Genomic DNA, 27,323 nt, shown 5'->3' on the forward strand with positions numbered 1-27,323 from the left:
AATCTGATAAGAAATGGCTATGACTTGTTTTCAAAATGAGTAGTAAAAGGTTACCAGTGAGGATATTCCGTTAAGCATTGGTTACACCATTCTTGGCGACTTCATCACCTGCACCGGCAAAACGGAAAAGTACCAAAAAATTTTCAAAGACCCACATCAAAGGAAAAAAAACCTTATTTGCACAAGAAGTTTTGGTTTTGCTAAAAAGAACAAAAGCTGCACACTGTTACTATAGAATTCTCAGTGCAGTCCAAAATTTATCTTTTTAACTTGGAATACTGTGTACACCACCTTGACTTTAAGTGTCTGATTAGTTTTGGTAAGTGAGAAATATCAACCTGAAGCGCCAATAATGTCACAAAAAATTATATTCGACATCTTTGTAATTTTTATAAACGTTGTGTATAGGGCAATTCATTGTGAAGGATTCAAATTTAGGGATGGAAAAATGCAAGGCCCATAACATTTTCTTATTCTGATTAACAGAAATCAGCCTCATAACATTTAAATTGGTATATGAGGTTCTTTAAAGCTTTCTTTTGTTGCAAAATGCTGTGGCTATTTTGGTATAAGTCAGCAAACCATTAAAACAGTTAATTTATGCTATAAACAAGATTTTCCTGATGTGAAAAGAAACAAAATTTTTTCCTGTGAAAAAAAAAAGATTTACTAACAACCAAGATAAAATGACAAGTTACACACCTCATATAATGAGATTTCTTTATAATATTGACACATCCATTCACAAATAAATAAAAATGTCATTGTTAAACTAACTGTTCCTCGTGACGTGAGGCTTTTGTTCTTTGTAGTATGCTCCTTGAAATTCTTTTTTGTTTAAGTAATGTGTTACAAGCAAAATTCATAACATCTCTGTGTGAATAAGTACATGTTTATTTAATTCATACTTTTGTCTGAAAGATCTGTTACAGAGTTCACACATATATGGTTTATCTCCTGAGTGAATAAGCATGTTTCTTTAAATCACACTTAACTCTGAATGATTTGCTACATGCTTCACACACATGAGGTTTCTCTCCAGTGTGAATAAGCATATGCTCATTCAAAGAGCTCTTTCGTCTCAGTGACTTATTACATACCACACATATATAAGGTTTCTCCCCTGTGTGAATAACTACATGCCTATATAAATTAGACTTTCGTCTGAATGATTTGTTGCATACCTCACATGCATAAGATTTCTCATCTATGTGAATAAGCATATGCACCTTTAAATGATCCTTTTGTCTGAATGACTTGTAACATACCTCACACACATGAGGTTTTGCTCTTGTGTGAATAAGCATATGCACCTTTAACTGACCCTTTACTCTGAATAACTTATAACATACCTCGCACACATGAGGTTTCTCTTCTGTGTGAATAAGCATGTGCTTGTTTAAATCAGACTTTTGTCTAAAGGATTTGTTACATACCAGACACACATGAAGTTTCTCTCCCGAGTGAATAAGCATATGCTTGTTTAATACAGCTTTTAATCTAAATGACTTGTTACATACCTCACAAATGTGAGGTTTCTCTCCTGTGTGAATAAGCAAATGCTTGTTTAAATCACCCTTCTGTCTAAATGACGTTTCACACACAAGAGATTTCTCTCCTGAATGAATAAGCATATGCCTATTTAAATCATCCTTTAGTCTAAATGCCCAATTACACCACTCACACACATGAGGTTTTTCTCCTGTGTGAAGAAGCATATGTTCGTTTAAGCGGTACTTTTTTCTAAATGTTTTGTTGCATACCCCACAGACATGAGGTTTCTCTTCTGCAAGAAATAACGTATGATCCTTTACAGTACTTATTTGAAATAAATGATTATGTACTTCACACATGAGGTTCATTTCTTTTCACTGATATAGCTTTACCGAAATATTTAATTAAATGTTTAATGTTAATTAATGTAAATGTTTCGAAATGTTTGGTTTGTTATTCCTAGCATGAAGTTGCTTCCTTATACAAGAGATATATATGCTGAAAGCTTTATAGGTGCCATTAAGCTCACATCGTACGTCACGATATAGATTCACCCGTGGAGCGGAACTAAAAGGGATAACAGAAATTCCATCAAAACTATTTATTGGTCGCTTCCACAACATCTTTCAGTATCTTTGTCAAATACACATGTGGTTATGTTTATAAAAATATATTGTGTACAAGTCTTATCTGTTGATGATTTCTAAAAGTTGTATTTTTAAGCCATATTTGTTTTAAAATGAAACATTAGAAATTAATAAATAAATAAAAAAAAACTTTTTAAAGTTACATTTATCACAGCAAGAGCTCCCCAATATCGTAAAAACAGGCCACATTTTCCAAGACCATAACGTTTTTCTAATGATGCCAGATACGTAATTCAAATTTTAAGCATTAACATTGCCAAATGTCAAAACTTAAGATTATATTTTTATATACAGATACCATCAGTTTTCCCCTTATTTGTGTTGAATGACTTAATTTTAATCACTCTGTTAAGCCCAGGTAGATATTTTGTTCATATCTGCTTCTTGATTTATACAGATCACTCAAACTGATGTGGCGTTTGCGTTTGAACACTGAAAAGCTATCTGTCTTGCGATTTTATTTTTGCTCGAGTAGCAACAGCAAAAGATGTCAGAAAAAAAGTAAACATATCAGCTTGTTAACAATAAAGGAAACTAGTTATCATTTTTCCCTAGCTAATAAACATGTTTAAAAAAGTTTGTTCTTTACAGTATACAGTAAATATATTTGTTCTTAATCAACGAACCTATACTGAGCAATCATCATCATAGATTCAACCGCTGAGCCTCTAGGGACAAGGTATGATCTGCGTCATTTCCTATTAATCTTTTAGTCTGTACTTGAAGAGTGGTGCACTAGTGTGTCCGGGCGACGGGCACTAACAGAAATCGAACGAAATTCAGAGTCCCTATTTAAAAGTAAGGTATTAATCTAGAAAGCTGTTCGGCTCACTAATACATAAGATAAGCGCAAATTACTCAATGCCAGAATAAATGCATAATTTTAACAAATTATAAAGTAGAACAAATTGAGATAAATTTACAAGGCAGTATATGAAAAAAATGTATCAATCCTCTAAAATTAGACTAGGGCTATGTGTTGCCGTAGGGCTTTTGTTATTAGCAGTACTCCTGTAATCATAGTTGTAGATATTCAGTTCAGTATTGTATTGGGTTCTCATCTTGGCATGAAGTTTTTTTCTAAATGATAATAATAAGCACTGAATTGAACAACTTTTAGTTATGAATTCTGTTATTGCACACATACCTATTCAATTTTTGCAAAGTACTTTAGAATATTATTCAGAGAACAGTTTTGACACCAAACAACGGAGAAGTCGCTTATTGTAGCTATCCAGATTATAATTGTTACCGAATGACATAGTTTCTTTGGGAAGATAGCTATGACATTTTATTCCACTAAAGGATTTCCTCAGTGCAAGGGTGAGTTTACTTAGAAAAATATTGTCCTTTTTTTTTTTTTTTTTTTTTTTTTTTATGTGGAATAAAATAGTTACAATATATGCCCGCATATAACGCACACTGTTAATACAAAAAATAAGATCGAAATTTACTCGTGAGCATTGTACTCCAGTTATAAAAAAGAAAAGGGTAAAAATACATTTCAGGGTACCCTTCAGTGATTTTTTTGGCGCCATTCCTGTGTATGTCCAACATCTCTCCCACTAAAATAGTGTCTGAAATGTAATGCAATAAAACATAATTAAAACAAAAATTATATAATCTCAATAAACTGCATTTCAAATCAAACAATGAAATAATGTAAAAAAGTAAATACAGTACAAAGTCTCTAATCCGGAATGATCTACAATCCGGACCTCAAAGCTACAAACTTTATGCGCATGCATAAACGCATAATGCTTTTACGCATGCACATAATGCATTTATGCATGCGCCTTTAATGTATAAGGGACGGTATAATCTAAGCTAAAATTATCTAAGGCATTTCAGTTAATGTTGCAGATTGCGCTGTTCCATCTTCTAATTGGATCTGGCTTATTATATTTTGCAGACTGTTAGAACAATTTTATAAAAATTAAGTTCTATATTTCATAAATTACGATTTCATATTTTTAATTGTATAATTTCTGGATGCCATCTTACCAGATTTAAATTCATGATCTATAATCCGGAAAACCCCTAATCTGGAATTGCTGAAGTCCCGACGAGTCCGGACTATGGACTTTGTACTGTACATGTATCTCATCTATGCACTACAAAAATGAAATACAGTACAAAGTCCGTAATCCAGACTCATCGAGACTTAAGATTAAGGCAATTTTGGATTAGGGGTTTTTCTGGATTATAGATCATCAATTTAAATCTGGTAAGATGGCATGCAGAAACTATACAATCAAAAATATGAAACCACAATTTATGAAATAAAGAGCAATTATGATATAAAGGATATCAAAATTAAAAAGAAAAGCTTAATATTTATTTGTTTACTTTATTAAACATTTCTTTCAATGTGAGGTGTTTAAGTTGCTTCCACAAAAAATTCAAAATGTACCTTTTTTCTTATGTCATATACAATCGACTTTCTAATGCCATATTCCTCGCATAATTTTGAGACGCATATGCCTTTATCCATTTTTTGCAGCAATTCCACTTTTTGTTTAATGGACATTGAAACATGGTTTTGCTTTGTAGATCCGGGTTTTCATCCGCAGAGGACCCGTTGGCGCCGTTGCATTTTTACTCGCCAAGCTCGCGGTTCATCGACGGTGAGTCGTAAACGTGATTTTTAGTGCATGTAAATTCAAGTTAGCAGACAAAACAATATATTAAGCATATGGTAGTAAAAATTCACAGATAATAAGCATGCAGACGTAAACGTGATATACGAAAATAAACCTGTCTTTTTTATAATATATTTCACAATACAAATAACCTTCAATAGTAATCAAATTTTCTTTAGTAGCATTGTTAATAAAATTAGAACTTTATACATTTTATTATTTTTCAAGAGTTATTTGAACTGTATTCCTTACACCAGCAGTGGTTTGCTAATTTTGATGACCATGGGGATGCATCAAACTACTCTGTCGTCTTAGATAATCAATAATATTTTTTATTTCCATTTAATCAGTTATTTATGTCACACCTGTGATCCTCGGAAAGGTTATTGTTAGAAAAGCATTAACCATAGTATCTTAATAAAATTTTACGCCATAAAAATTGGAGCCGAGAACTGGCATCTATCGACGAAAACTTCTTTAATTATACGAAAATATTTCTATCTATTCGTTGTTAAAAAATTCAGGAAAAATAATGTGGAAAATCAGAAAAATAATAATAAATAAGAGAAGAAGAATCTAAATCTCCAAATGAGAACAACGACAGTGATAATTCAACAAAATGAACTCAAGAGGAATGGTTGCAACCTTCAAACAAGCGAATAGGATGAATCCGATAGGTTACCAGGTTTGACCTATTATAGCCAAAGTTGGCGATGTTTACATTTACCGGGTTCTCTGCGGAAGTGCTTCCGTAGATCCTTAGGGAGCCCTGGAATTGGAAACTCTTTTTGACATAGTCAAAAGTTCAAGCTTAATTTTTATAAAATTGCTCCAACAGTCTGCAAGAAATAATAGGCCGGATCCAATTAGAAGATTAAGGAACAGTGCAATCTGTAACATCAACTGAAATGCCTTAGTATCAGTAAAGATAATTAATTTTACCTAGCTTATACCGTCCGTTATACATTAAACGTGCATGCGTAAAGCATACAAAAAAAAAGTTTGTGGCTTTGAGGTCCGGATTATGGACTGTACAGTGTGGACTTACCTTACTTCAGAATTTCCGTGTTTTGAGTCTGTGGCACACAAAATTCCTTAACAGAATCCAAAAACTTTCTAAAATTATCTCATCTAGAATCTGTATACTGTTTTCGCCACATGAATTCACAAAAAACAAGAATAAAAAATATCCTCTGTAGTACCAGACAAATGCATTTCAAAGCCACCTGAATGATGTTTATGTTTGATCATATGCATTTCTTTCATATAAACGGGACAATATGAATGACTACTAAGTAAACCTTCATTTATACACCAATCAATTAATGCTTTTTTCCCCTTTCGTTCCAAATCGTACAGAAACTTCAGATTAATCTTATCACATACAGCCATTTTACGGTGTAAAGCACAAAATAAACAATGTACTTCCTAACCAACATCCAGCACATAAATAAGCCCTTACAAATGTTTTCCCATCAGTCGAATTCATGCAACCAATCAGGTCACAATAATGTTTCATAACATTCAACAACCTACCATAAATGAAACAACAATGTGGCGATAATCCAAGGGGCACCTAAAAATATAGACTAACCATGGTAGGTTTAAAAATAAGGAAATAAAGCAAAAATAAATACATAAAATTTCTATATGTACATCAAAGCTGTTTATTTAAAAGATTGACATATCTTATGAACTTAAAAATTTTCATTATCGGATAACGTGAAAGTTCATTATATTCATCTTCTGTTATATCTTCAGTCATTTCATTGATCAATCACTACTGCTACTGTGATCCATAAATAGATAATCACATTCCGTTCCACACTATTTGATATACTGAACTTTTTAAATGACTTTCGGCTTATGTTGGGTTTGATTTCAACATAAGCTTTTATTATTCACTCACACACTATTTCTAAAGTGGCATAATGCAATTGGCCTCCTTTCGTAAATATTTTGTAACCATTTAACATACATATATTCTATTGTCATTGTAAATTTTCTTTGAATGGTTTGTTGACACACACATCCAAAGGCTGAACTGAGGGTGTTAATTGGGTTGAAATAACTGCCATTGTCTGTATTACATTCTTTCAATAATTTCTTTGTATTATCCATTAGATGAGATCTGAACATGTTCCAGACTAAAAAACTTTCTGGAATCTTGAATGGCAAAATGACACTTTTGCCAAACATTTCTTATCCACAATTTCATACCATTTTCATCCAACAATCCTTTCTCGTGAACATGAATGAAAACACCATTTGGGAAATTACATTTTGGCATCGTAATTTCCATCGTCTTTTCAAAATAATCGTGGTTTTAATTTTGAACCGTGCACTTTGCAGGAAAAGTGAAGTGAGATATTTTGTGGCCCAGTGTTTTTATTTGAACTGTGTTTGTTCTTTTCACATCGTTTTATTTCCTATCATATCAAACTTCACTGGAATTTCATCCATATTTCCAATATGTGACAATAAATACTTTTTTGTCATCATAGGTCTTCTGGAAACTAAGCAATTAATTATCCAAATTTTTAGGAAACCTTTTTATTCTCATAGAACTAAATTATTCCATACCAAAAATCCACTACACCAACTCAAGATTGCTTTAAAGTTTTCACTTCCATTATAATTCTTTTTGGCCCACTTTAAAGCAAATAAACATATACTGTTTCTTGTTACAATTAACCCCTTAATTGCCATGGAAAACGTACAAGATTCATTTCCCAGTGCCACAGTTTTTCACACAGGCTCGCATAGTTATGTGATGTATTAGGGGGAAAATAAGTGCAAGTTTTAATTTCTAAAAACTGTTTACTTTCACAAAATAAAGAATAAAAGAAAAAAATTAATGCACAGAATTTAATGTTTTGAGTAAAAGTATAATAAAAATGATGCTTTTATAATAAAAAATATCCCTAAAATGAAGTTTCGATCAATTCATTTTTAGACCAGTAAAGTGTAATATCAGGTTTCAGTGTTATACCTTGTGAAATCAGTATGCCTAAAAAAACATATTTCTTCTGAACTGGTTGAATCCCACGATTTTGTTCTTGACTTTTCATTTGTAAGGTGTTGGTTCATATACTCGTCTACAAAACGGTTAGTTTCAGTAACAATATGAAGCACGAGTAGTTCATCAAAAAATAATTCAAAAAAGATAAATGGGTTTGAAACATCCATTATATCTTTCTTTATTCCTGGAGCCTACTACAAAAAGTAAACGAAAACTAAGGACACAATAAAAAAAGTATGTTTTACTCAAACAACACCAGCCAATATCGCACAGTCATTACTTTCACGGCTTTAGACACAGCCTTCTCTCTAGTTTCTCCCCACACTCCTCTGATATAGTATCCTCCTTCGCATACTTTGTCAAGGTCATTGTGGTGTTGCATTCTAAAGCTTCGCGAATAATTTTACGGGTAGCAACGCAAAGCAAATGCTAGTATTTTGGAAGGGCATATACAGTCAAAAGTCCTTAATCCGGACTCGTCGGGACTTCGGCGATTCCGGATTATCGATTTTTCCGGATTATAGATCATCAGTTTAAATCTTGTAAGATGGCATGCAGAAATTCTAAAATTAAAAATGTGAAACCGTAATTTATGAAATAAAGAACAATTATGATCTAAAGGGTATCAAAATTTGCAAAAAGAAAAAGCTTAATATTTATTTGTTTACTTTATTAAACATTTCTTTCAATGTAAGTTGTTTAAGTTTTGCTTCGTTTCATGTGATAATACTTTCTATTTAATTCTATTGAACAGACATAATTTCTTGTTCAGTTACAAAGTTCCGCCGTTCAAGTCCTATAATTGCTGTGTCAAGAACACCGACTAATTTGTCAATCGAAATTTTTTTGTTTTCAATAACCTCTGTCAATTTTCTTCGCTATCGGAAGCGAATTATAATGACGAGGAACTTGTTTTAAATCATATCAAAGACGGAGCATATCGAGATGAAATACTACATTTGGTAAGGAATTATATGCCAAATAAAATAAAAACATCTGCGCTGAAGATAAGGATAGTGCTGACAAATCAACTTCCAATTCATTAGGCGCCCGCGGCCGAGCAACGTGAAATTGATAAACAGATTTCGGATTTCAAAACATACTTTCGCTTTAGATCCTTTACATATTAACAAATATATATCGGAAATTCTATTTGATATAATCGAAAGTTTACGCTTACTTTTATAAAATTGCTCTTACAGTCTGCAAAAAATAATAAGCCGGATGCAATTCGAAAATTAAGGAACAACGCAATCATCAAAATTAACTGAAATAGCTAATTAGATAATTTTAGCTTATACGTCCATTATACATAAAATGCGCACGCGAAAACGTATTCTGCACTTGCGCACACTCATATGCGCAGTCGTAAAATGTCTTACGCGCACGCGTGAACGCCTCTGCGCATGTGTCAACGTGGCGCATGCGCAGAAAGTTTTTAGTTTTGATGTCCGGATTATAGATCATTCCGAATTATGGGTGTCCGAATTAACGACTTTTGACTGTATAACGCCTATGGCAGTTAACGCATCGGCTGAGCAATTCATATATATATGCCCGCGGTAGTTAAGGGGTTAATGCATTTCCACACTTTTCTAAGACCCATTTTGCAACACTTTCTTCTAAAAAAGGCCTTTTTGTTACTCCGTTACACAAATCATATTTATTCTTTGGTATATTAATTATTGTGATCTCACTTTTGTTCCAATCATGTATGGAGCTTTCATACATGTTGCTATGCATGAACACCAAACATACTTGCTATGCACGATTTCCATTTTCTTTTGCAAAATGAATGGCTTTGCATTTGAAACCAGCACTGTGTTTGTTTCTTTTCACAGGAGCCATATTTACTACTAAAAGGAACACCAGATCAACTAAAGCAAATGCGATTTACTAAAGATTTAAATTTATTTCAACTAAAGCAAATGCGATTTACTAAAGCCTTCAATATAATAGCTTCAAATGACTACAGAAAGAGAAAACATCTATTCGAGGAATTCTCTTGTTCAAGGAAAAACATGTGAACAATTTCCTTTAAAGTAGTGCCGGATAGCAAGGTACCTATAACAAGCTGTGTTACAGCAGAAAAGAAGAAAATAATTAATTATAAAACATCTGTGCAAATTTTTGCAGAAAATGATGTAAGATTTATAAATTTTTCTCACACATTAATGCTTACCAATATTGTGTTTTACTTTATTAAAAAGATTAAGTGTATATCAGTTAGTTGAAAAATATTCCCGAGACCCTGGATAATATCTTCCAAACTTTTAAATGGAATAACATATAAATGGATATTCATAGTTCATGAATAGTTCTTCTAAATTATTGAAGTAGTTGAATTCATGAACTATCTGCTTATCAAAAAGCCAGTTTTCTCTTATGAATATTAATTGCAGTGCCCTAGAATTTATGCCACTAAATTTCCATTTATTTCATCATGGTGTGTTTTAATAATTTAGCTGTTAGAATCAAGTTTTTAATCAATATGCATAAATATCAAAAATTAAATTTATTCAGTACCTTCTACTGTAGATATTAAGAGTTAAGCCAAATGAATATAAAGAAGACACAGATGTTCTGAAGTTCTTTGTTAAATGCAGTCGGTTTTGACGAACTTATCTTACCTGTGTATACCAGCAGCTATAATATCACCAGCAATAGCAATACTGGAACAATATTTTAATATAAAAGGATGCTTTTATAAGAATTTATATTTAATTATAAATTTTTATGGGAGATTGCAGAGTTTTTACTTTAAATATTAAATTATTGTGTATATTTAATCCTTGAAAAATCAGTGATTGTGTTAATCCATAGTTGAAGATATATTAAAATATGCATTATGTAAATGCATTAGAATTATACTGGTCTGTTTTGTGTGATCTTTTCAATGAATATGTTTGAAAATCTTTTTTAGCTTTTTTATATGACTTAAAAAAAAATACAAACAAATTACGTAGTTCAGAAAATTTTAAAAAATTTTTAAATGTATCTTTTGAATATATAAAGCATATATAGATAGTACTTTTTATCACTTACTTCTATAAAATAAAGAAAAATCTATTATGAAAAATTATTAATTTCACAGCTACAATGAACTGTTTTATATAGAGCATCACAAATCTATGAAATTTTCTTTATGACATTTATATTGTAATATGCAAAATATGTGTTTATGTTATCAGGTTAATAGTCAGTTACAAAAAAAAAAAAAAAAAAGTTTTAAAGAGTACAAAATGATAGGTACTCTTCTATTATCGGGATCGGATTCAAAAATGTAAGTTCAGAAATAATGTTCAGAATTCATAAAGATGTAAGCACATCTTTATGAATGTATGTGTATAAAACACACACATACATACTTAATATATACATGCATACATGAGCACCTTATTTTATAAATGCATGCATATACACATACATTTCTGAATCTGGTCCTGATAACAGAAGACTACCAAATTGTTCATTAATTTTGAACTTTGGCGTCACTACCCTCACATAATTAAGTGTCAGAGCCAAATTGCAGAATTCTGGTAGCTTGGTAGATTATAGTGCTTCGAAATAATTTTACGCAGTAAGGAAGATAATGTTACAAATTCCTAAAACACAAAATACTTCCTCACCATTTTGGTAAGTGAACACTAATTGACTACATGATTTGAACACAAGAATGTCTGTACATGTAAATTTAAGTATTTGCACAGATGATCTCAGAATTTCATTAATTTGTTATATTTTTTATTACAGATTCAGACTGCCATTTGTGAGGGCGCTGGTGGATCTCATCCTGTAAGCTGCACGCATGTTTTTGCAATGCTTTGTGCATTGGTTGATTATAGTTAAAAAAATAATTATATGAAGCTTCAACTGAACAACTATAAAAATCGCATTAGCCATAGCCAAAAAAATTCATATCACCAAAAAATAGTGGATACATTAAAGCCACCTGCCTTCAATTAATCAACCGTGAATTCAGTTAACTATTCAGCACTTTTCTGAGTAAACTGCAGTTTCCAAATATTCTCTCTAATGGCATATACAGGCGTCAATTTAAAGTCAGAATAATGTATCTGTCTGCATTGGTATGCAGCAGGCACCAGGCATTGGTATGCGCCAGGCTTAAAATGCCTGACTTTTTAGATATTGAAGATGTCCTTTATTTTCATCAGAATATAAAAATTACCCTAGAAAAAAGCTTGGGATCTAGATTTACAAACCACAGAACTGAAGCATTTGTTTAACAAACGCCATGAAATAAGATTAACAGCTTCAGCCCTTTCACAGCATTGCTTGCGGGATAGCTGACTTTGATGCATTGGCAGCAAATAAATGTAACAATCATAAAAAAAAAGACCTGAGCAAATTACGAGCAGTCTCATTTGGTTCCAGGCATGAAAGTGTCATTAGAAATTTCATTAGGAGCCAAAATAAATCTTGTATTTTGAGAAAAGTTGGATTTGTTACTAATCCAAACATTACATTTCTGTATGCATCATGATGGATGATTGTTTAGTAAGGAAAATATTCAGGTAAATAGGCTGTCTCAATGGCCATTTTTGTGGTTTTTCCATGTAAAACATGGATACAAGAAAGTCCTCCACAAAGGCATCTCTCCTCTTAAGTAGATAGACCTTGACTGCTTTGCCACAAACAAACAAACCAAATCTGTGGGGAAAAAATATATTAATGTTTATGTTATGTAATTTTTGTATAACACAAACATTGACAGTTCTTGCTCATAGTGCAAACAAAACATTGAATTTTGCATTAGCAGGAATGCAAAAAATCACAAATTTTCAGTAATTACAAAAGGCAATCAATATTCAGACAAAATTTTTTAAATACTTTACATTATTCATGCAGATTAAAATTTTTGATTGAAGTTTTACAAATATAAAAATATAGTTATCAATAAGCCCAATAAAAGTGATAAAAATAAACTTATTAATGGAGTCAAAATGGCTGGAAGTGAAGAATCGAATGAGTGATGCAATAAAAGCTGGTTGGAGGCTCAATAAGGAAAGGAAGGGAGAATTGAGACAGCACTGGCTGACGAGGTTGTACGTATGTTAAATGTATGTGAATCATTCGTGATAACTCATGTTGTGCAAGAATGTAAAAATAGTATGATTGTAGAAATAAATGTGTGTATTGTGAAACAATACTTTTATACTGCTTGAATATTTTCACAAAAAGCGAACATTTTAAGGTTGATGAAGGATATTATATTTTAATTGAAAAAAGACAATTTGTCCTCCGTTTGTATACTACAAGGTAACTTTTTCAGTAGAAAAATTTTATCAGTATAAATTAACCATTGTCTTTTCAGAAATGCATATACTATATCATATAAAGGCAGAATAATGCTTATTAATAAAGATGATTACTTTTCCTCCTTAAAGCATGGCCAGGTTATTGAGGAGAATGAACAGTGGAAAAGTTACAATTAATTGGCATGTTTCATTAAAAGTTATAATTTATGAATTATATCTTTCACATAAATTTTCATGTAAACACCAAGAAAGAATTTTCACAAATGAACATTATCTATGGAGGAGCATTTAAATAATTTGAATATTCCTCACTCTCTCTGTTTGCATGACTTGTCTTTCATTGATTTGCACCAAAAATATGTAACAGTGTTCAGTCACTGACAGCTTTTCTGATATAATTAAAAACTTACATTGATTACCCCTACTTTTCTCACTCACAGTGCTACATATGTATATGTAAGATAAAAAAATACATAAATAAAAATTATAATTTACATTAATGGTAGCCCTTTAACTCTCCCTCTCTATTCTAAAAATCATAATAACTTCTCTGGATTGCATCATTTCTAGAACAATCCATCTTGTATGGCCTGTGCAAAACTAATGATGCAAGCCTGAGAACTGAAACCCTTTTAACTGAAACCAAAACCCTTCTCTTAACAGACTGCCATATTGAATAAATGTGCAGTTAGCTTGCAGCCACTTGGATGCTGTGCTTTATTGTGCTGCTAACTACACTGTTATTTAAAATGTGATGTTCTATATAAAATTGTGGTGTGCATATTGAGTTCATGATCATGTGTAATAAAAACTATGGTTTCAATAATTATTCGATAAACTATTCGTTAAGATGCTGGCATTATGCTTTTCTTCCTATCACAATAGCATCAAAAATGTAAACTTTCTTGAATAGGCATGATTAGAGTGCCAAGTAAATTTTAGCTGAAAATGTCAGTTGAAATAAAGATGAATATTTAATATGCATTGACTGCCAAGTTTGCTAATTATTACCGATTCCACATTCTACGCCATGAATATTGCAACTTTTTTTTTTTTTTTTTTTTTTTCATTACAATGATGAAATGCCATATTTTCCCACCTACATCATCAGCTGTTTCTAGAACATTCATTACTTCTCACATTGCTTATCATTACATATATATATCCACTCTGTTACTCGGCTCGGTCAGCTCAGTTTTTTATTCTTATATATTAGTAAAACATGCATTTTTTGCTCTAAAAGTGATTGAATTATGTTGTTCTTATGTTCCAGTTAAGGTTTTTATGCCTTTAGTAAATATACATGCAACAGTTGTAGAATTATCAATAATTTAAAAGTTTAAGTGGTACTAAGTCCAAAAAGGCTGCTATTTGTTTACATTTGAAATTCTTAGTAGAATAATGAATTAAATAAGCTTGTGCACCAACTTTAGTACCTTTTTGTTAGTGGGACCAAAAGTAAACTTTCAATTCTGTGAAATGAAAAATTTGTCTTCCTGCCTGCTGGCCGAATTGTTTGGTTTTGTGTAAAACTCTAATTTTAATTGTAAAAATTGTTTTTTTTTTAACTGTTTTTAACTATATTTGGTGTTTAATGTTTTTCTGCATTTTACAATTTTTCATTGAAGATGTTTTCAGTTTGTATGTATTTTTTCCTCGCCACAAAGTGAGAATTGAATTAATTGAATGAGAAATATATCTCTAATGAAATTCGAAGAAATAAATTTAAATGAAATGCAGCAAAAAATGTATATAATTTAATTGACCACACAAGGAAGTCATCTGGTAGATGTGTCAACTACCATTTCATGTGCATTTCTACATACTTGCTACATACTACATACGTTACATACTTGCTGCAAAATTTTGTTCTGATAATATTACCGCCATTACTTTTCATTTGCACATTTATATATGCAGGGAATCTTACTTCTGGTTTTGAATCTTTTAGTTACCTTTTAGTTCATGCATTGGCTGTACAACTGTTCGTGTGACTTTTCCCTCTTTTAGCATGAATATAATTCCGTTTTTAGGATGTCCTCCACAACAACATCCCTTCCTTTAAGTAAGTAGCCATTGTGTGTTTTCCCCTATCCAAATAAAATCCCCCCCCAAAAAAAAACTTGGAGGCTTTTTTTTGCTGAACACATGGGACTTGTGATCAAGTAAAATAATTCACAGACTAAAAAAGGTAATTCAGAGGCACGTTCAAGTATGCAGCAGTTCAAGCAGAAATCACTGATGCAAAATTTCAATGATCAAATTTAATAAATAATGAATTAAATAGATTTTATGGAGTTGAATTTGTCATTGTATTGCACAATCACTGACTGATATGTGCTTAATCATTTTGGATTTGACCAGTCCACAAATATATATCAAATATTAAAGAAAATGTAGGTGAGCTATAGTATTTAAACAATACTTTATCAAACATACACATCAATTGTAAAATCCAGATAGTCAACACCTAAAATAAATTCTTCAGCCTTGTAACTATGTAATATTTTTATTGTTTATTGAATTTTATTGCTTAGCAACGGGAATCAAATTACTGGAAAACATACTTATTATCTGTTGTTATATTTTTAGTTCTTGGGTAGTTTTTCTGGCTGCTGTCTAATCAGAAATTCATACACAACTTGGCATGCAAGTATCAGACATGCTCAATGAAATTAAATTTGCCTAAGTTGCTTAAATAATTAAAGTGAGTTACACAAGTACTATCTGTTCAATACGAGTGATATTTTCATAGATGAATTTTTAAAGAAATTTTCTCATATTCATATAACACAAAAAGAAATCACAAAAAGATCTATGTACTTCACATGTTTGCAAAGATTTGATAAATGAGCATTCCACAGTCTTATTTCCATGGCCAACATTGCCAAAATAGATAGGAAAATAAAAATTTAATTATATGAATGAGTTAATTATGTAATACTGATGCTCAGGAAAATTTGCAATAATACCACATCATATACATGCTTTCAACAATATGTAAAAAGGGAAAACAAAAACAATCATCCATATTAATTTCTTGCAGCAAACTGTATTGCAATCAATAACACATAAAATGGTATATATGCATACATATAACACCGTCATACGTACTTCTTATCAGACATACAGGGAAGTAACTGTTACTTTTAGTAAGCAATTTATGTTTAGTACAGTTCAGCAATTGTTTATGAATGTAACTATTGGAAATAATAAAATATATAAATGGTACATAAATCACTTATAATATAGGGACTGACTGTACTTTACAAACCATAATATATAAATATAAACTAATGTAAATACTTACGTACTTCTTTCTCTTTTATTCTATCATCTGAACATGTTATGCATACCTCTCAACATGAATAACTGTTTAATACCTGGTATGCACTTCCTATCTGTACCTGCATGTACTATATTCTGTTACTTTCTTAAAGTCACAGTTGACACCATTTTTGCTTGTAACAACTCCTTACTGAAATAGTTTTTCCCACTTCATTTGAAATAATAATTCATAATTTTTCATCGATTCACACTCATTGCCAGCAATAAATAGAAATGGGATTATGTGTGTGTGTAACTACAGCTATGAAAATGATTAAAAAAAAAAGAAACTTTAATGAGATGCCAACTTTGTACAGTACAAAGTATGCATCAAGTATATTCATGCAACAAATTTTATCTCTCAGAAAAAATAAATGATTAAATGCTAATACACAATATTTATAAAAATAGCTTCTAATACATGTATCTCAATTTTGTATATTTTTGCTTAGGTACTTTACCTAGCAGACATTACCAAATACAACTACCTGTTTGTTACTTATTGTACCTGTTATGAACTACTAAAAAGATAATAAAATACATATTTAACAACCAGTCATTTACATCTGTGTGGTTAACTTTATCTTGCAGCTCTGTAATCTTTCTTCCATATGTTAACACTATGCTATATGTATATTAGGTAAGACTAAGTAATTAAATGCTGTTTTGCAAATACTCACAAACAGATATATACAGTCAAAAGTCGTTAATCCGGACTCGTCGGGACTTTGGCAATTCCGGATTATAGATCATCAGTTTAAATCTGGTAAAATGGCATGCAGAAATTATAAAATTAAAAATATGAAACTGTAATTTACGAAATAAAGAACAATTATGATCTAAAGGGTATCAAAATTTACAAAAAAAAAAAGCTTAATATTTATTTGTTTACTTTATTAAACATTTCTTTCAATGTAAGTTGTTTAAGTTGCTTCGTTTTTTATGTGATAATACATTCTCTTTAATTCTATAAACACACATAATTTCTTGTTCAGTTACAAAGTTCCGCTGTTCACGTCCTATAATTGCTGTGTTGAGAATACCGACTAATTTGTCAATCGAACTTCTTTCGTTTTCAATAACCTCTGTCACTTTCTTCACTATCGGAAACGAATTATAATGATGAGGCATTTGATTTAAATCATATCAAAGACGGAGTACATCGAGATGAAATACTACACTGAGTAAGCAATTATAAGCCAAATAAAATAAAAACATCTGCTCTTAAGATAAGGATAGTGCTGACAGATCAACTTCCAATTCGTTGCATGCCGCCGGCCGCGGCGTTAAAGATAAACAAAGTTTAGATAAACAAAGGATATGCCTTTATCCATTTTTTGCAGCAATTTCACTTTTTGTTTAATGGACTCCGAAAGATACTTTCGCTTTGTATATCCTTTACATATTAGTAAATATATATCGGAAATTCTATTTGACATAATCGAAAGTTCAAGCTTACTTTTATAAAATTGCTCTAACAGTCTGCAAAAAATAATAATCCGGATCCAATTCGAAGATTAAGGAACAACGCAATCTGCAACATTAATTGAAATAGATATTTAGATAATTTTAGCTTAGCTTATCCCGTCTGTTATACATTAAACGCGCATTCATAAACGTATTTTGCGCACACGCACACGCAAATTTGCAGTGGTAAAGGTCTTACGCGCATGCGTCGTTTGTAGCTTTGAGGTCCGGATTATAGATCATTCCGGATTATGGGTGTCCGAATTAACGACTTTTGTCTGTACATGAAACCGTAATTTATGAAATAAAGAACAATTATGATCTACAGGTTATCAAAATTTACAAAAAGAAAAAGCTTAATATTTATTTGTTTACTTTATTAAACATTTCTTTCAATGTAAGTTGCTTCGTTTCATGTGATAATATTTTCTCTTTAATTCTATAAACAGACATGATTTCTTGTTCAGTTACAAGTCCCGTAATTGCTGTGCCGAGAATACCGACTAACTTGTCAATCGAAATTTTTTCATTTTCACTAACCTCTCTGTCACCAATAACCTCTGTTACTCTCTTCACTATCAGAAGCGAATTTTAAATCATATCAAAGACGGAGCACATCGAGATGAAATGCTACATTTGGTAAGGAATTATAAGCCAAAAAAAATAAAAACATCTGCCCTGAAGATAAGGATAGTGCCGACAGATTAACTTCCAATTCATTGCGCGCTGCGGCGTTCCTCCTGCTGAGCAGCGTGAAATTGATAAACAGATTTCGGATTTCAAAACATACTTTCGCTTTAGATTCTTTACATATTAACAAATATATATCGGAAATTCTATTTGATATAATCGAAAGTTTAAGTTTACTTTTATAAAATTGCTCTAACAGTCTGCAAAAAATAATAAGCCGGATCGAATTTGAAGATTAAGGAACAATGCAATCTGCAACATTAACTGAATTAGATAATTTTAGCGTAGCTTACACTGTCCGTTATGCATTAAACGCGCATATGTAAACGTTTTATGAGCATGCGCGCAAGCATATTCGCAGCCGTAAAGGTCTTACGCACGCACTTAAACGCCTATGCGCATGCGTCAAAGCGACGCATGCGTATAGGCGTTTACGTGCGCGCTTCAAATTAACGACTTTTGACTGTATTAGATTGTGAGATTTACAAAATTTGAGAACTGTAAATTATGCGCAATATATTCCATAATCTAGGCAAAATTATATTTTTTATAGTCAGAAAAATTATATAAATGAAAATAGGATTTTGCTCTATGAATTCACACAATTACACACCCCTATAGCTCTAATTTAAGAAATGAAGCAAAAAAAAGTATTTTTAGACCATGGTAATTTTTATGGTCCATTTTAAGAAACATGTAAGATGTCTAAATTTGCATGTGGTTGTGGAAAATACCAAAAGTTTACCTCGTGGTACTAAAAATCTGTGATTCCCCCCCCTTGGGAGGCAGACATTTATAATATACAGAGTTGACATTTAAAAAAATGTCAAGAATCATGTGTTGTAATATTAAAAGCATCAGACTTAACTATCAGATTTTGGGTATTTTAAAAATATTTTAAAAAGTTTTATTTTTATATTGTGCTTCCCTAACACAAAAGTAACTTTAAGAAAAACTTCAACTTATCCCTCCCGTCAAATCTCTGATACCTACCAAATTCATTAAAGTTATGTGGACAGAAATGGTGACATGTGTTTCAGCTTAATATTCAGGGTTACCATAAATAACACTGTTATCATAATATTTCATTAATCACACCCAAATGTTGCCTCTCACCAAAAAGGACTAATAATAAAGCTGTTCCTAAAACTGATATTTTAAACCTAGAGTATTGCTGATTTAACCTTGACATCTTAACCTGACTTGTGGAATCTGATTTTCCAGCATTCTCAACATTCAAATGCAGTTACATCAGAAACTGAAACATGTCAGCCTGTAAAAGTGTTAATGAACTTATGAAACAGTATATTGCACATCTTTGTAGTTTCTACAGAATCTATAATGTGTGAAAAACAAAAATTTATGGATGGGAGCAGTGCGAGATCTTTAAAATCTTCTGATTTGAAATACAGTCTGAAAACTTTTCAATCAATTCAGGTCTGTTGTCTTTCAGCGCTTTTCTCTGTTAAATATGATGTATATGCAAATGTGGCTTCAAGTTAGCAATAGCAATCATTTAAAATGACTTGAGATTAATCTTAGAGACATGAATTACTTCTGTTATGAAAAAAGTAAATAATTTATAAGAGTTTAACCCATCTCAGCACATGCACTGGGATTAAATCCACCCCACGTGTAGTCTTTTTTTAGAAAATAAGGGAAGGTCGTACGTGACATTTTCAGTACTTCTTGTACATTTCAAGGTCAAGGTTAGGAAGGGGTTGTCCAGAGGAATTTTCCCCGTGTCCTTGGAATTCTGTGTTTTCGCTGAAGGAATGTGAAATGGGATTGTAGCTACCCCACGTGTGTGCTAACGTTTCACTTCTAGAGACACTTATCGAGATGAGTGCATATAAGTGAGAACAGCAACGGCTGCAGGATCTTCTCGCTAGTGTTAAAACTGATAGCGAAATTGAAGATTCTGATTCTGAGTGTGATAATATTTCTGACAGTGCTCATAAAACTGATTCTGACCAGGAATCTGACCATTCACATCATTTAGAGAGCATACCTTCTTTGACATCAGCTGATTTTTATGTGGGAAAAGATGGAACAAATGAAGAAAAATTACTCCCGTAAAACGTTCACACAACATAGTGACACATTTATCTAGTGTCAAGAAAAGATTTAGAAATTTGAAAACTTCATCTGAATGTTTATACAAATTTTTTATGATGAAATAATGGAAGATTTGGTGAAATCAACAAATATTTACATTTCATCAATAAGAAATATTTGTTGATTTCAACAACCATTGATTTATTGTTTCATCAATAAAAAGCAAATTCTCTAGAGAACGTGATGCACAAGAGACAAACATAACTGAATTGAAGGCATTGTTTGGCCTATTATATTACACTGGAGTGCAGAGAGCAGCACATCTCAATGCAAAAGATTTGTGGTCAGCTGACAAAAGCGGAATGACTGTTTTTTAAATAACAATGTCTAACAACTGATTCTCCTGTTGAGGGGTATTAGGTTTGATAACATAAATTCACGAGCACAGCGAAAGATGACTGATAGACTTGCACCTATTAGAAACCACCTATTTTGAACCTATTTTGAAAAATTTATCAAAAACATACAAAAAATATATTCCTTATCTGAATATTGTACTATAGACAAAAAATTTGAGCCTTTTCAAGGAAGGTGTCAATTCAGACAATATATAAAAAGTATGCCCAGAAGATATGGAGTGAAAATTTTTGCTTTTTGCTATTCTCATACATTTTACATATATAATCTAGAAATTTATGCAGGTCAGCAGCCTGTTTGACAATATAGACAATCAAATGTGGCATTGGATGTTGTACAAAGACTTCTTGTGCTCATAAGTGGGCATAGGAAGAAATATAACTATGGACAATTGGTACATGAATTATTGCAAAAGCACAAATTGACATGTGTTGGAACACTTCGAAAATATAAGCATGAAATTCCACATGAATTTCTGCTAAATATAAACAGGACTCCATACTCTTCACTTTTTGGGTTTAGAGCTAAAGAATTAACGCTTAATGTCATTTATTCCAAAAAAGAGTAAATGGGTTCTTGTTCTGTCATCCATGCATGAGGATAATCAGATGAATTCATTGTAAAAAGGGCAGCTCAAGCCCAAAATAACTTTTTGCAACTCTATAAAAGGTGGTGTTGATCTGTTAATGAGTTATGTGGAACTTACTCTGATTCAAGAAAATGCGGCCATTGGCCTTTAACAGTATTTTTGCGGACTAATGAACATTGCAGGTACAAATGCTTTTATTATTCATCAATCAAATAATGACCAAGTGAATATGAACCGAAGAGATTTTCTCTAAGATTTAACATTAGAGCTTGTAAAAGAACATTTCCTAAAATGGGTTGCAATTCCATCTCTCTCAAAAGAACTCGAAACTGGAGTAAAAAAAGGTTGGCAGAAATTGAAGATGCAGCAGACCTTCAACCTAAGAAATTCCAGAGAAGGCTTTCAGGATACCATGATATATGTCCCATAAGAAACGATCGCAAAACCTCTGTATCTTGTAAAAACTGCAACAAATTAGTTTGTAAAATACATGTTGTCACACTATGTGAGGATTGTTCAAAATGAGTTAATGTGAATAATTAAACTCAGGTATGATGGGGGGAAAACCCAATGTGTTATTTATTTTTTTAATATTTGTATTTAAAATCTATTCCTTGATATGAATAACTGTATAACATTATACAGAGTTTAATGAAAAAAAGCTAGTAAGAATGTGCCCTTATAGTATTCCTCTAGTACTTTATCAAACCATTTATGATAATAATAAATTAAGTTTAAAAGTATATATGAAAATTAAGTTTAAGTACATATGAAAATTGATTTTTCTAATATAAGAAATCATTTATATATCTTAATAAGTTAAAAATTGGTTGATCTTTACATTACGGTAACTTGGCGTTTTTTTGGCAACCAACTCTCCTACAGCAACCATCTATTTTTTTTTCCCGCCGCCATTTTGTCTTCACGAAGTAAAGACATGTTTCTTTTCTTTTTATCTACTGAACACTTCTTCCAACAATCTACTAGCTGAATTACACTTATGCTAGAAATTTTATCTAACAAAACTGCTTAATCATGACAAATATTCACTGCAAAATTGGGAAAAAGTGCACAATACCATACTCCTTACGCGTTTTTCAAAACAACACATACACATAAACCATGTACACGCCGACTTATTTTTACTTAAAAAAACATCCCAGAATTGCACAAAAATGGCACTGCGCACACTCTTCACTATATTCATGTACACTGCTTTTTTCTCATAAATTAGAAAAATTTCACGAAAATGCATGACAATTTTCTGAATCTTTAAACCCGGTAAAAAGAACATATATGAAATTACCTGATCACGAAAAAGTATTTACCCTTTCCAAATATGAACATTTCCACATATAAAATAAATAAAATATCCAAAAACTTTTACCTCTAAATCATCTATTACATTATACACATCACCAACGAATTCATACCGCAAGCATTACAAATACTTAGTATCAAATATTTAAATTATTTCCATGCACGTTTACTTCAACTTAAACGTGTACCAAATTCCTACAAACATAAAATTCACAAAATAACTATCATTTAATTAAAATATCACTAAACCATGTACACGTCGACTTATTTTTACTTAAAAAAAAATCCCAGAATTGCACAAAAATGGCATTGCGCACTCTCTTCACTATATCCATGTACACTGCTTTTTTCTCATAAATTAGAAAAATTTCACGAAAATACATGACAATTTTCTCAATCTTTAAACCCGGTAAAAAGAACATATATGAAATTACCTGATCGCGAAAAAGTATTTACCCTTTCCAAATATGAACATTTCCACATATAAAATAAATAAAATATCCAAAAACTTTTACCTCTAAATCATCTATTACATTATGCACGTCACCAACGAATTCATACCGCGAGCATTACAAATACTTAGTATCAAATATTTAAATTATTTCCGTGCACGTTTACTTCAACTAAAACGTATACCAAATTCCTACAAACATAAAATTCACAAAATAACTATCATTTAATTAAAATATAATTAAATTCAAAAACACTACTTAAAATATAAATGAGCACATACATTAAATTAATACATACATAAATACCTATTTCGAATTCACTTTAGTTACGGCCATGGGATCCAAAAATTCACAAACACTGTTTCACACAACATAGAATAAAGCCAAATACAAAATTTCCAGATTTTTTCCCAATTTCCCCCCTTTTCCGATTAAAGAACCGTACTTCTTCCATTAATATCACATGACATATCCCATGATCTCTCATTTCCCTCACACAAAATAATGCGTAATCGGAACTGAGTACTGCTCACATTATTACCAAAGTCCCAGGTAGTAACCTTTATCGCCTCCAAAATGTCGCCAAACTACCAGTTACCATATTGTAAAGATCAACCTAAAAATTTTGCATAAATTTAGATTTTTATGGCTTATGTTAGGTAAGTAATATGGAAATGATTGTAAAGTAAGATTATCTAGAATTAAAAATGGAAAAAAAAGTTTCAACATACTTCACATACATATAGTCACATATATACATTCATTAAAAAAAGAAATGAAAATGTGTTTATTTATATGTTGAGGGGAGGACTCTGAACAACAAATACTGGGGTAAAACTTGTCCTGTTGCATGTAGTAACGTAGCACAATGATGTGCGTGTGCTGAAGGGGACAAGTTGCAAATTTCATGTTATGTGGTTTCTTTACTTTATCAACAACTTCTTATGGGATAGCACAGACATGTAAAATTACTTAATAATGTTTCTCTCAAGCTATAATGAATAGGTATGTTCCTTCAAATTCTTCTTTTGTCAGAGAGTATTGTTACACATATATCTCACAGTTTCTTTCCTGTGTGATTCAGCACATGCCTGTTTAAGTCACGTTTTACTCTAAATGATATGTTACATACCTCACACACATGAGGTTTTTGTCCTGTATGAATAAGCATATGCTCATTTAAATCATACTTTCGTCTGAATGATTTGTTACATACCTCACATATGTTAGGTTTTTCTCTTGTGTGACCAAGTATATGGTCGTTTAAATGATCCTTTTGTGTGAACGATTTACTACATATCTCACACACATGAGGTTTCTCACCTGTGTGAATAAGCATATGCTTATTTAAATGACTCTTTACTCTGAATGATTTGTTACACACCACACAAACATGAGGTTTCTCTTCTGTGTGAATAAGCACATGCTTGTTTAAATCTCGCTTTTGTCTGAAGGATTTATTACACACCTCACACACATGAGGTTTCTCTCCTGTGTGAATAAACGTATGCTCAAATAAATCATACTTTCGTTTGAATGATTTGTTACATAGCTCACATACATGAGGTTTCTCTCTTGTGTGAATACGCTTATGCTCATTTAAATGATCTTTTCGGCTGAATGACTTGTTACATACATCACACACATGACGTTTCTCTCTTGTGTGAATAAGCATATGTTTGTTTAAATCGCACTTTTGTCTGAATGACTTGCTACATACCTCACATACATGAGGTTTCTCTTGCGTGTGAATAAACATTTGCTCATTGAAAGTGTCATTTAGTTTAAATGACTGATTATGTACTTCACACATGAGGTTTCTGTCCTCTATGGATATACCTGTATCGTTTAAAAGTGTTTTTCTCAAATGATTCAATTAATACCTTCTAGGTATGGACTTTCCTTCCTATACAGAGAATTGTATACTGATTACGGCGATATCATATACCTTGATGCATAAGAGACAATATTCACATTCCGCATGGATATAGAAGGATTGAGTTAACAACAATTTTACTTTTGTAAACTCAAGAATAGTTTTTGGCTGCTTCACACTAGCTTTGATATCTTGCTTAAACACACGTGATTATTTTTATAAAAATATTAGCACATACTGCACATGCATAGTATCGGCTGTTTGATATAAACTTGCACCCACTTTCAGTAAGATTTCATTAAAAATTTATTTCACACACACATGATTTCCTACTCGATTGTAAAGCCATGCTTAAATACGAGTTTTTACATATGTTACATTGCGATTACATAAAGTTTTAATTTTCTAAAAATTCTAATAAATTCCATATTTCAGCAGACACGATTTTCGAAACAGTATGGTGCACAAGAAAAAGGAAAAAAAAAAACTTGATATTAAGTTGCCAGGCGCACTCATTATTCACTGCATACGTAAACATTACCGATTATCGGAAACGCTGGGCCCTTATTGCCAAAGGAAAACAAAAAGCTTTAAAAAAAATTAAATGATACTCGGATATTCTCCGGAGAACAGCCTTGATTGCGCCAACTTCGCTGACATTTCATCATGCCAACGGAAGTAAATATCATGTGAGGAATAGGCGCTAAGAAGAAAAGGACAATATATGGAAAAAAGCGGGATTAAGACGTGTTTATATTCGTTTGGTATCTGACTGCTAATTTGGTTCTGTTATATTGCTAAATTAGCATTAAAAATCGAGTAATGTGCGGGTGAAAGTGCGGAATCGCCCCCTGCTTGGCGCGTTTTTAAGAATTGCACATACGCTGTACCCATGTACAAGTCGACCTATTTTCACTTAAAAAAACATCCCAGAATTGCACAAAAATGACATTGCGCACACTCTTGACATTATCTATGTACACATCGACCTATTTTCTTTTAAAAAGGCAAAGAAAATTGACAAAAATCCAATTCTTCTTACTCTTGTAAAATGCGCCTAACAAATAAGTGGGCGATTCTGCATTTCAGCCTAATGTGCGTAATGATCTACATATGTATCAGATAACTAGCTACTTTAGGCACTTATTTCTGGATGTGTATTATTTTACAACTTTTTCTGCTTTGAAAACCCAAGTATTGAAACATTATGTGTGTTACGAAGAACACAGAAAATATATAAATCAAATATATTTAAAACAGTTCGTTCAGTTGCGGGCCTGCCTCTACCCGAGGCTGGGTGCATTATGAATAAAGACAAAAAAATTCTTAATAAATCATTCTTTATTTCCATCAAAACAGTATCACTCTTCCGAGCTCAGCTTTCGTTCGTCTAAAAGCAAAACATTCGAAACACTCAGCACGCAGACTGACGTCACAAACAGCAGCGCCTCGCGCCGGTTATTACTTCAGTTCATTTCACAACATCCTCCCCCCCCCCTTGAGACTCAGGTTGAGTCTCAAACTCATAACAAACATTATTTAAAAGATCGTCTTTTTGGAGCTTTTACAAGTCGTCCAGAGGAGGAATATTGTTGCATCACCATTTTATCAGGTACAATACCCTTTTTTAACGTACACCCAGCACTAGAATTAGATTCCTCTGCACCCAGTTTCTTATCAGGAATTATGTTTCTATCATTGGACTGTATCTCCAGAGGAAAGATGCGTTGTATTGGTCGTATAACTATTCCATGCCGGGTCTTAAGTTTAACCGTACGAATCTTTCCATCACGTCCAGGGATCAATTCTGTAATTCGGGCTAAAGGCCAAAATAAACGTTTTCTGTTATCATCCCCCATCAGTACTATTTCTCCTACTACAGGTTCCCGAGATCGTTTTTCATTATGCTTTTGAACCAGTTGACTAAGGTATTCTTTTCTAAATCGTTGTCTCAGATCATTTAACAATTTAGTTCTATACTTTAATCTCTTATTAAGACTTGACGAATTTAATTCATCAAGATCTTCAACATTGGAATTTCTG

The 27,323-nt window shown here is 31.9% G+C and overlaps 1 protein-coding gene and 1 long non-coding RNA gene across 5 annotated transcripts; one reads left to right on the plus strand and one right to left on the minus strand.

Moving 5' to 3' along the window:
- Positions 1-394: 394 nt before the first annotated feature.
- LOC118199520 (uncharacterized) lies at positions 395-26,193 on the minus strand. The gene is made up of 3 exons (XM_035371407.2): positions 24,463-26,193; positions 10,446-10,477; positions 395-1,864 (listed from the first exon to the last, which is right to left on the minus strand). Exons 1-3 carry the CDS (start codon positions 25,215-25,217, stop codon positions 951-953), a joined length of 1,701 nt encoding a protein of 566 aa, XP_035227298.2. The 5' UTR covers positions 25,218-26,193; the 3' UTR covers positions 395-950.
- LOC118199521 (uncharacterized) lies at positions 2,431-16,970 on the plus strand. Of its 4 annotated transcripts, none has more exons than XR_004759956.2 (2): positions 2,431-2,820; positions 11,559-12,975. It is a non-coding gene; the product is annotated as an uncharacterized LOC118199521 (long non-coding RNA). The 4 variants fall into 4 exon arrangements; XR_015043918.1 differs by having other exon boundaries at positions 2,818-2,939; XR_015043919.1 differs by lacking the exon at positions 2,431-2,820 and adding an exon at positions 2,948-3,464 and having other exon boundaries at positions 11,559-16,970.
- Positions 26,194-27,323: the final 1,130 nt, after the last annotated feature.

The sequence above is a fragment of the Stegodyphus dumicola genome, chromosome 11 (assembly GCF_044657685.1).
Source record: "Stegodyphus dumicola isolate Sdum_Otavi_A_Nest chromosome 11, ASM4465768v1".
In the NCBI taxonomy this organism is placed as follows: domain Eukaryota; kingdom Metazoa; phylum Arthropoda; class Arachnida; order Araneae; family Eresidae; genus Stegodyphus; species Stegodyphus dumicola.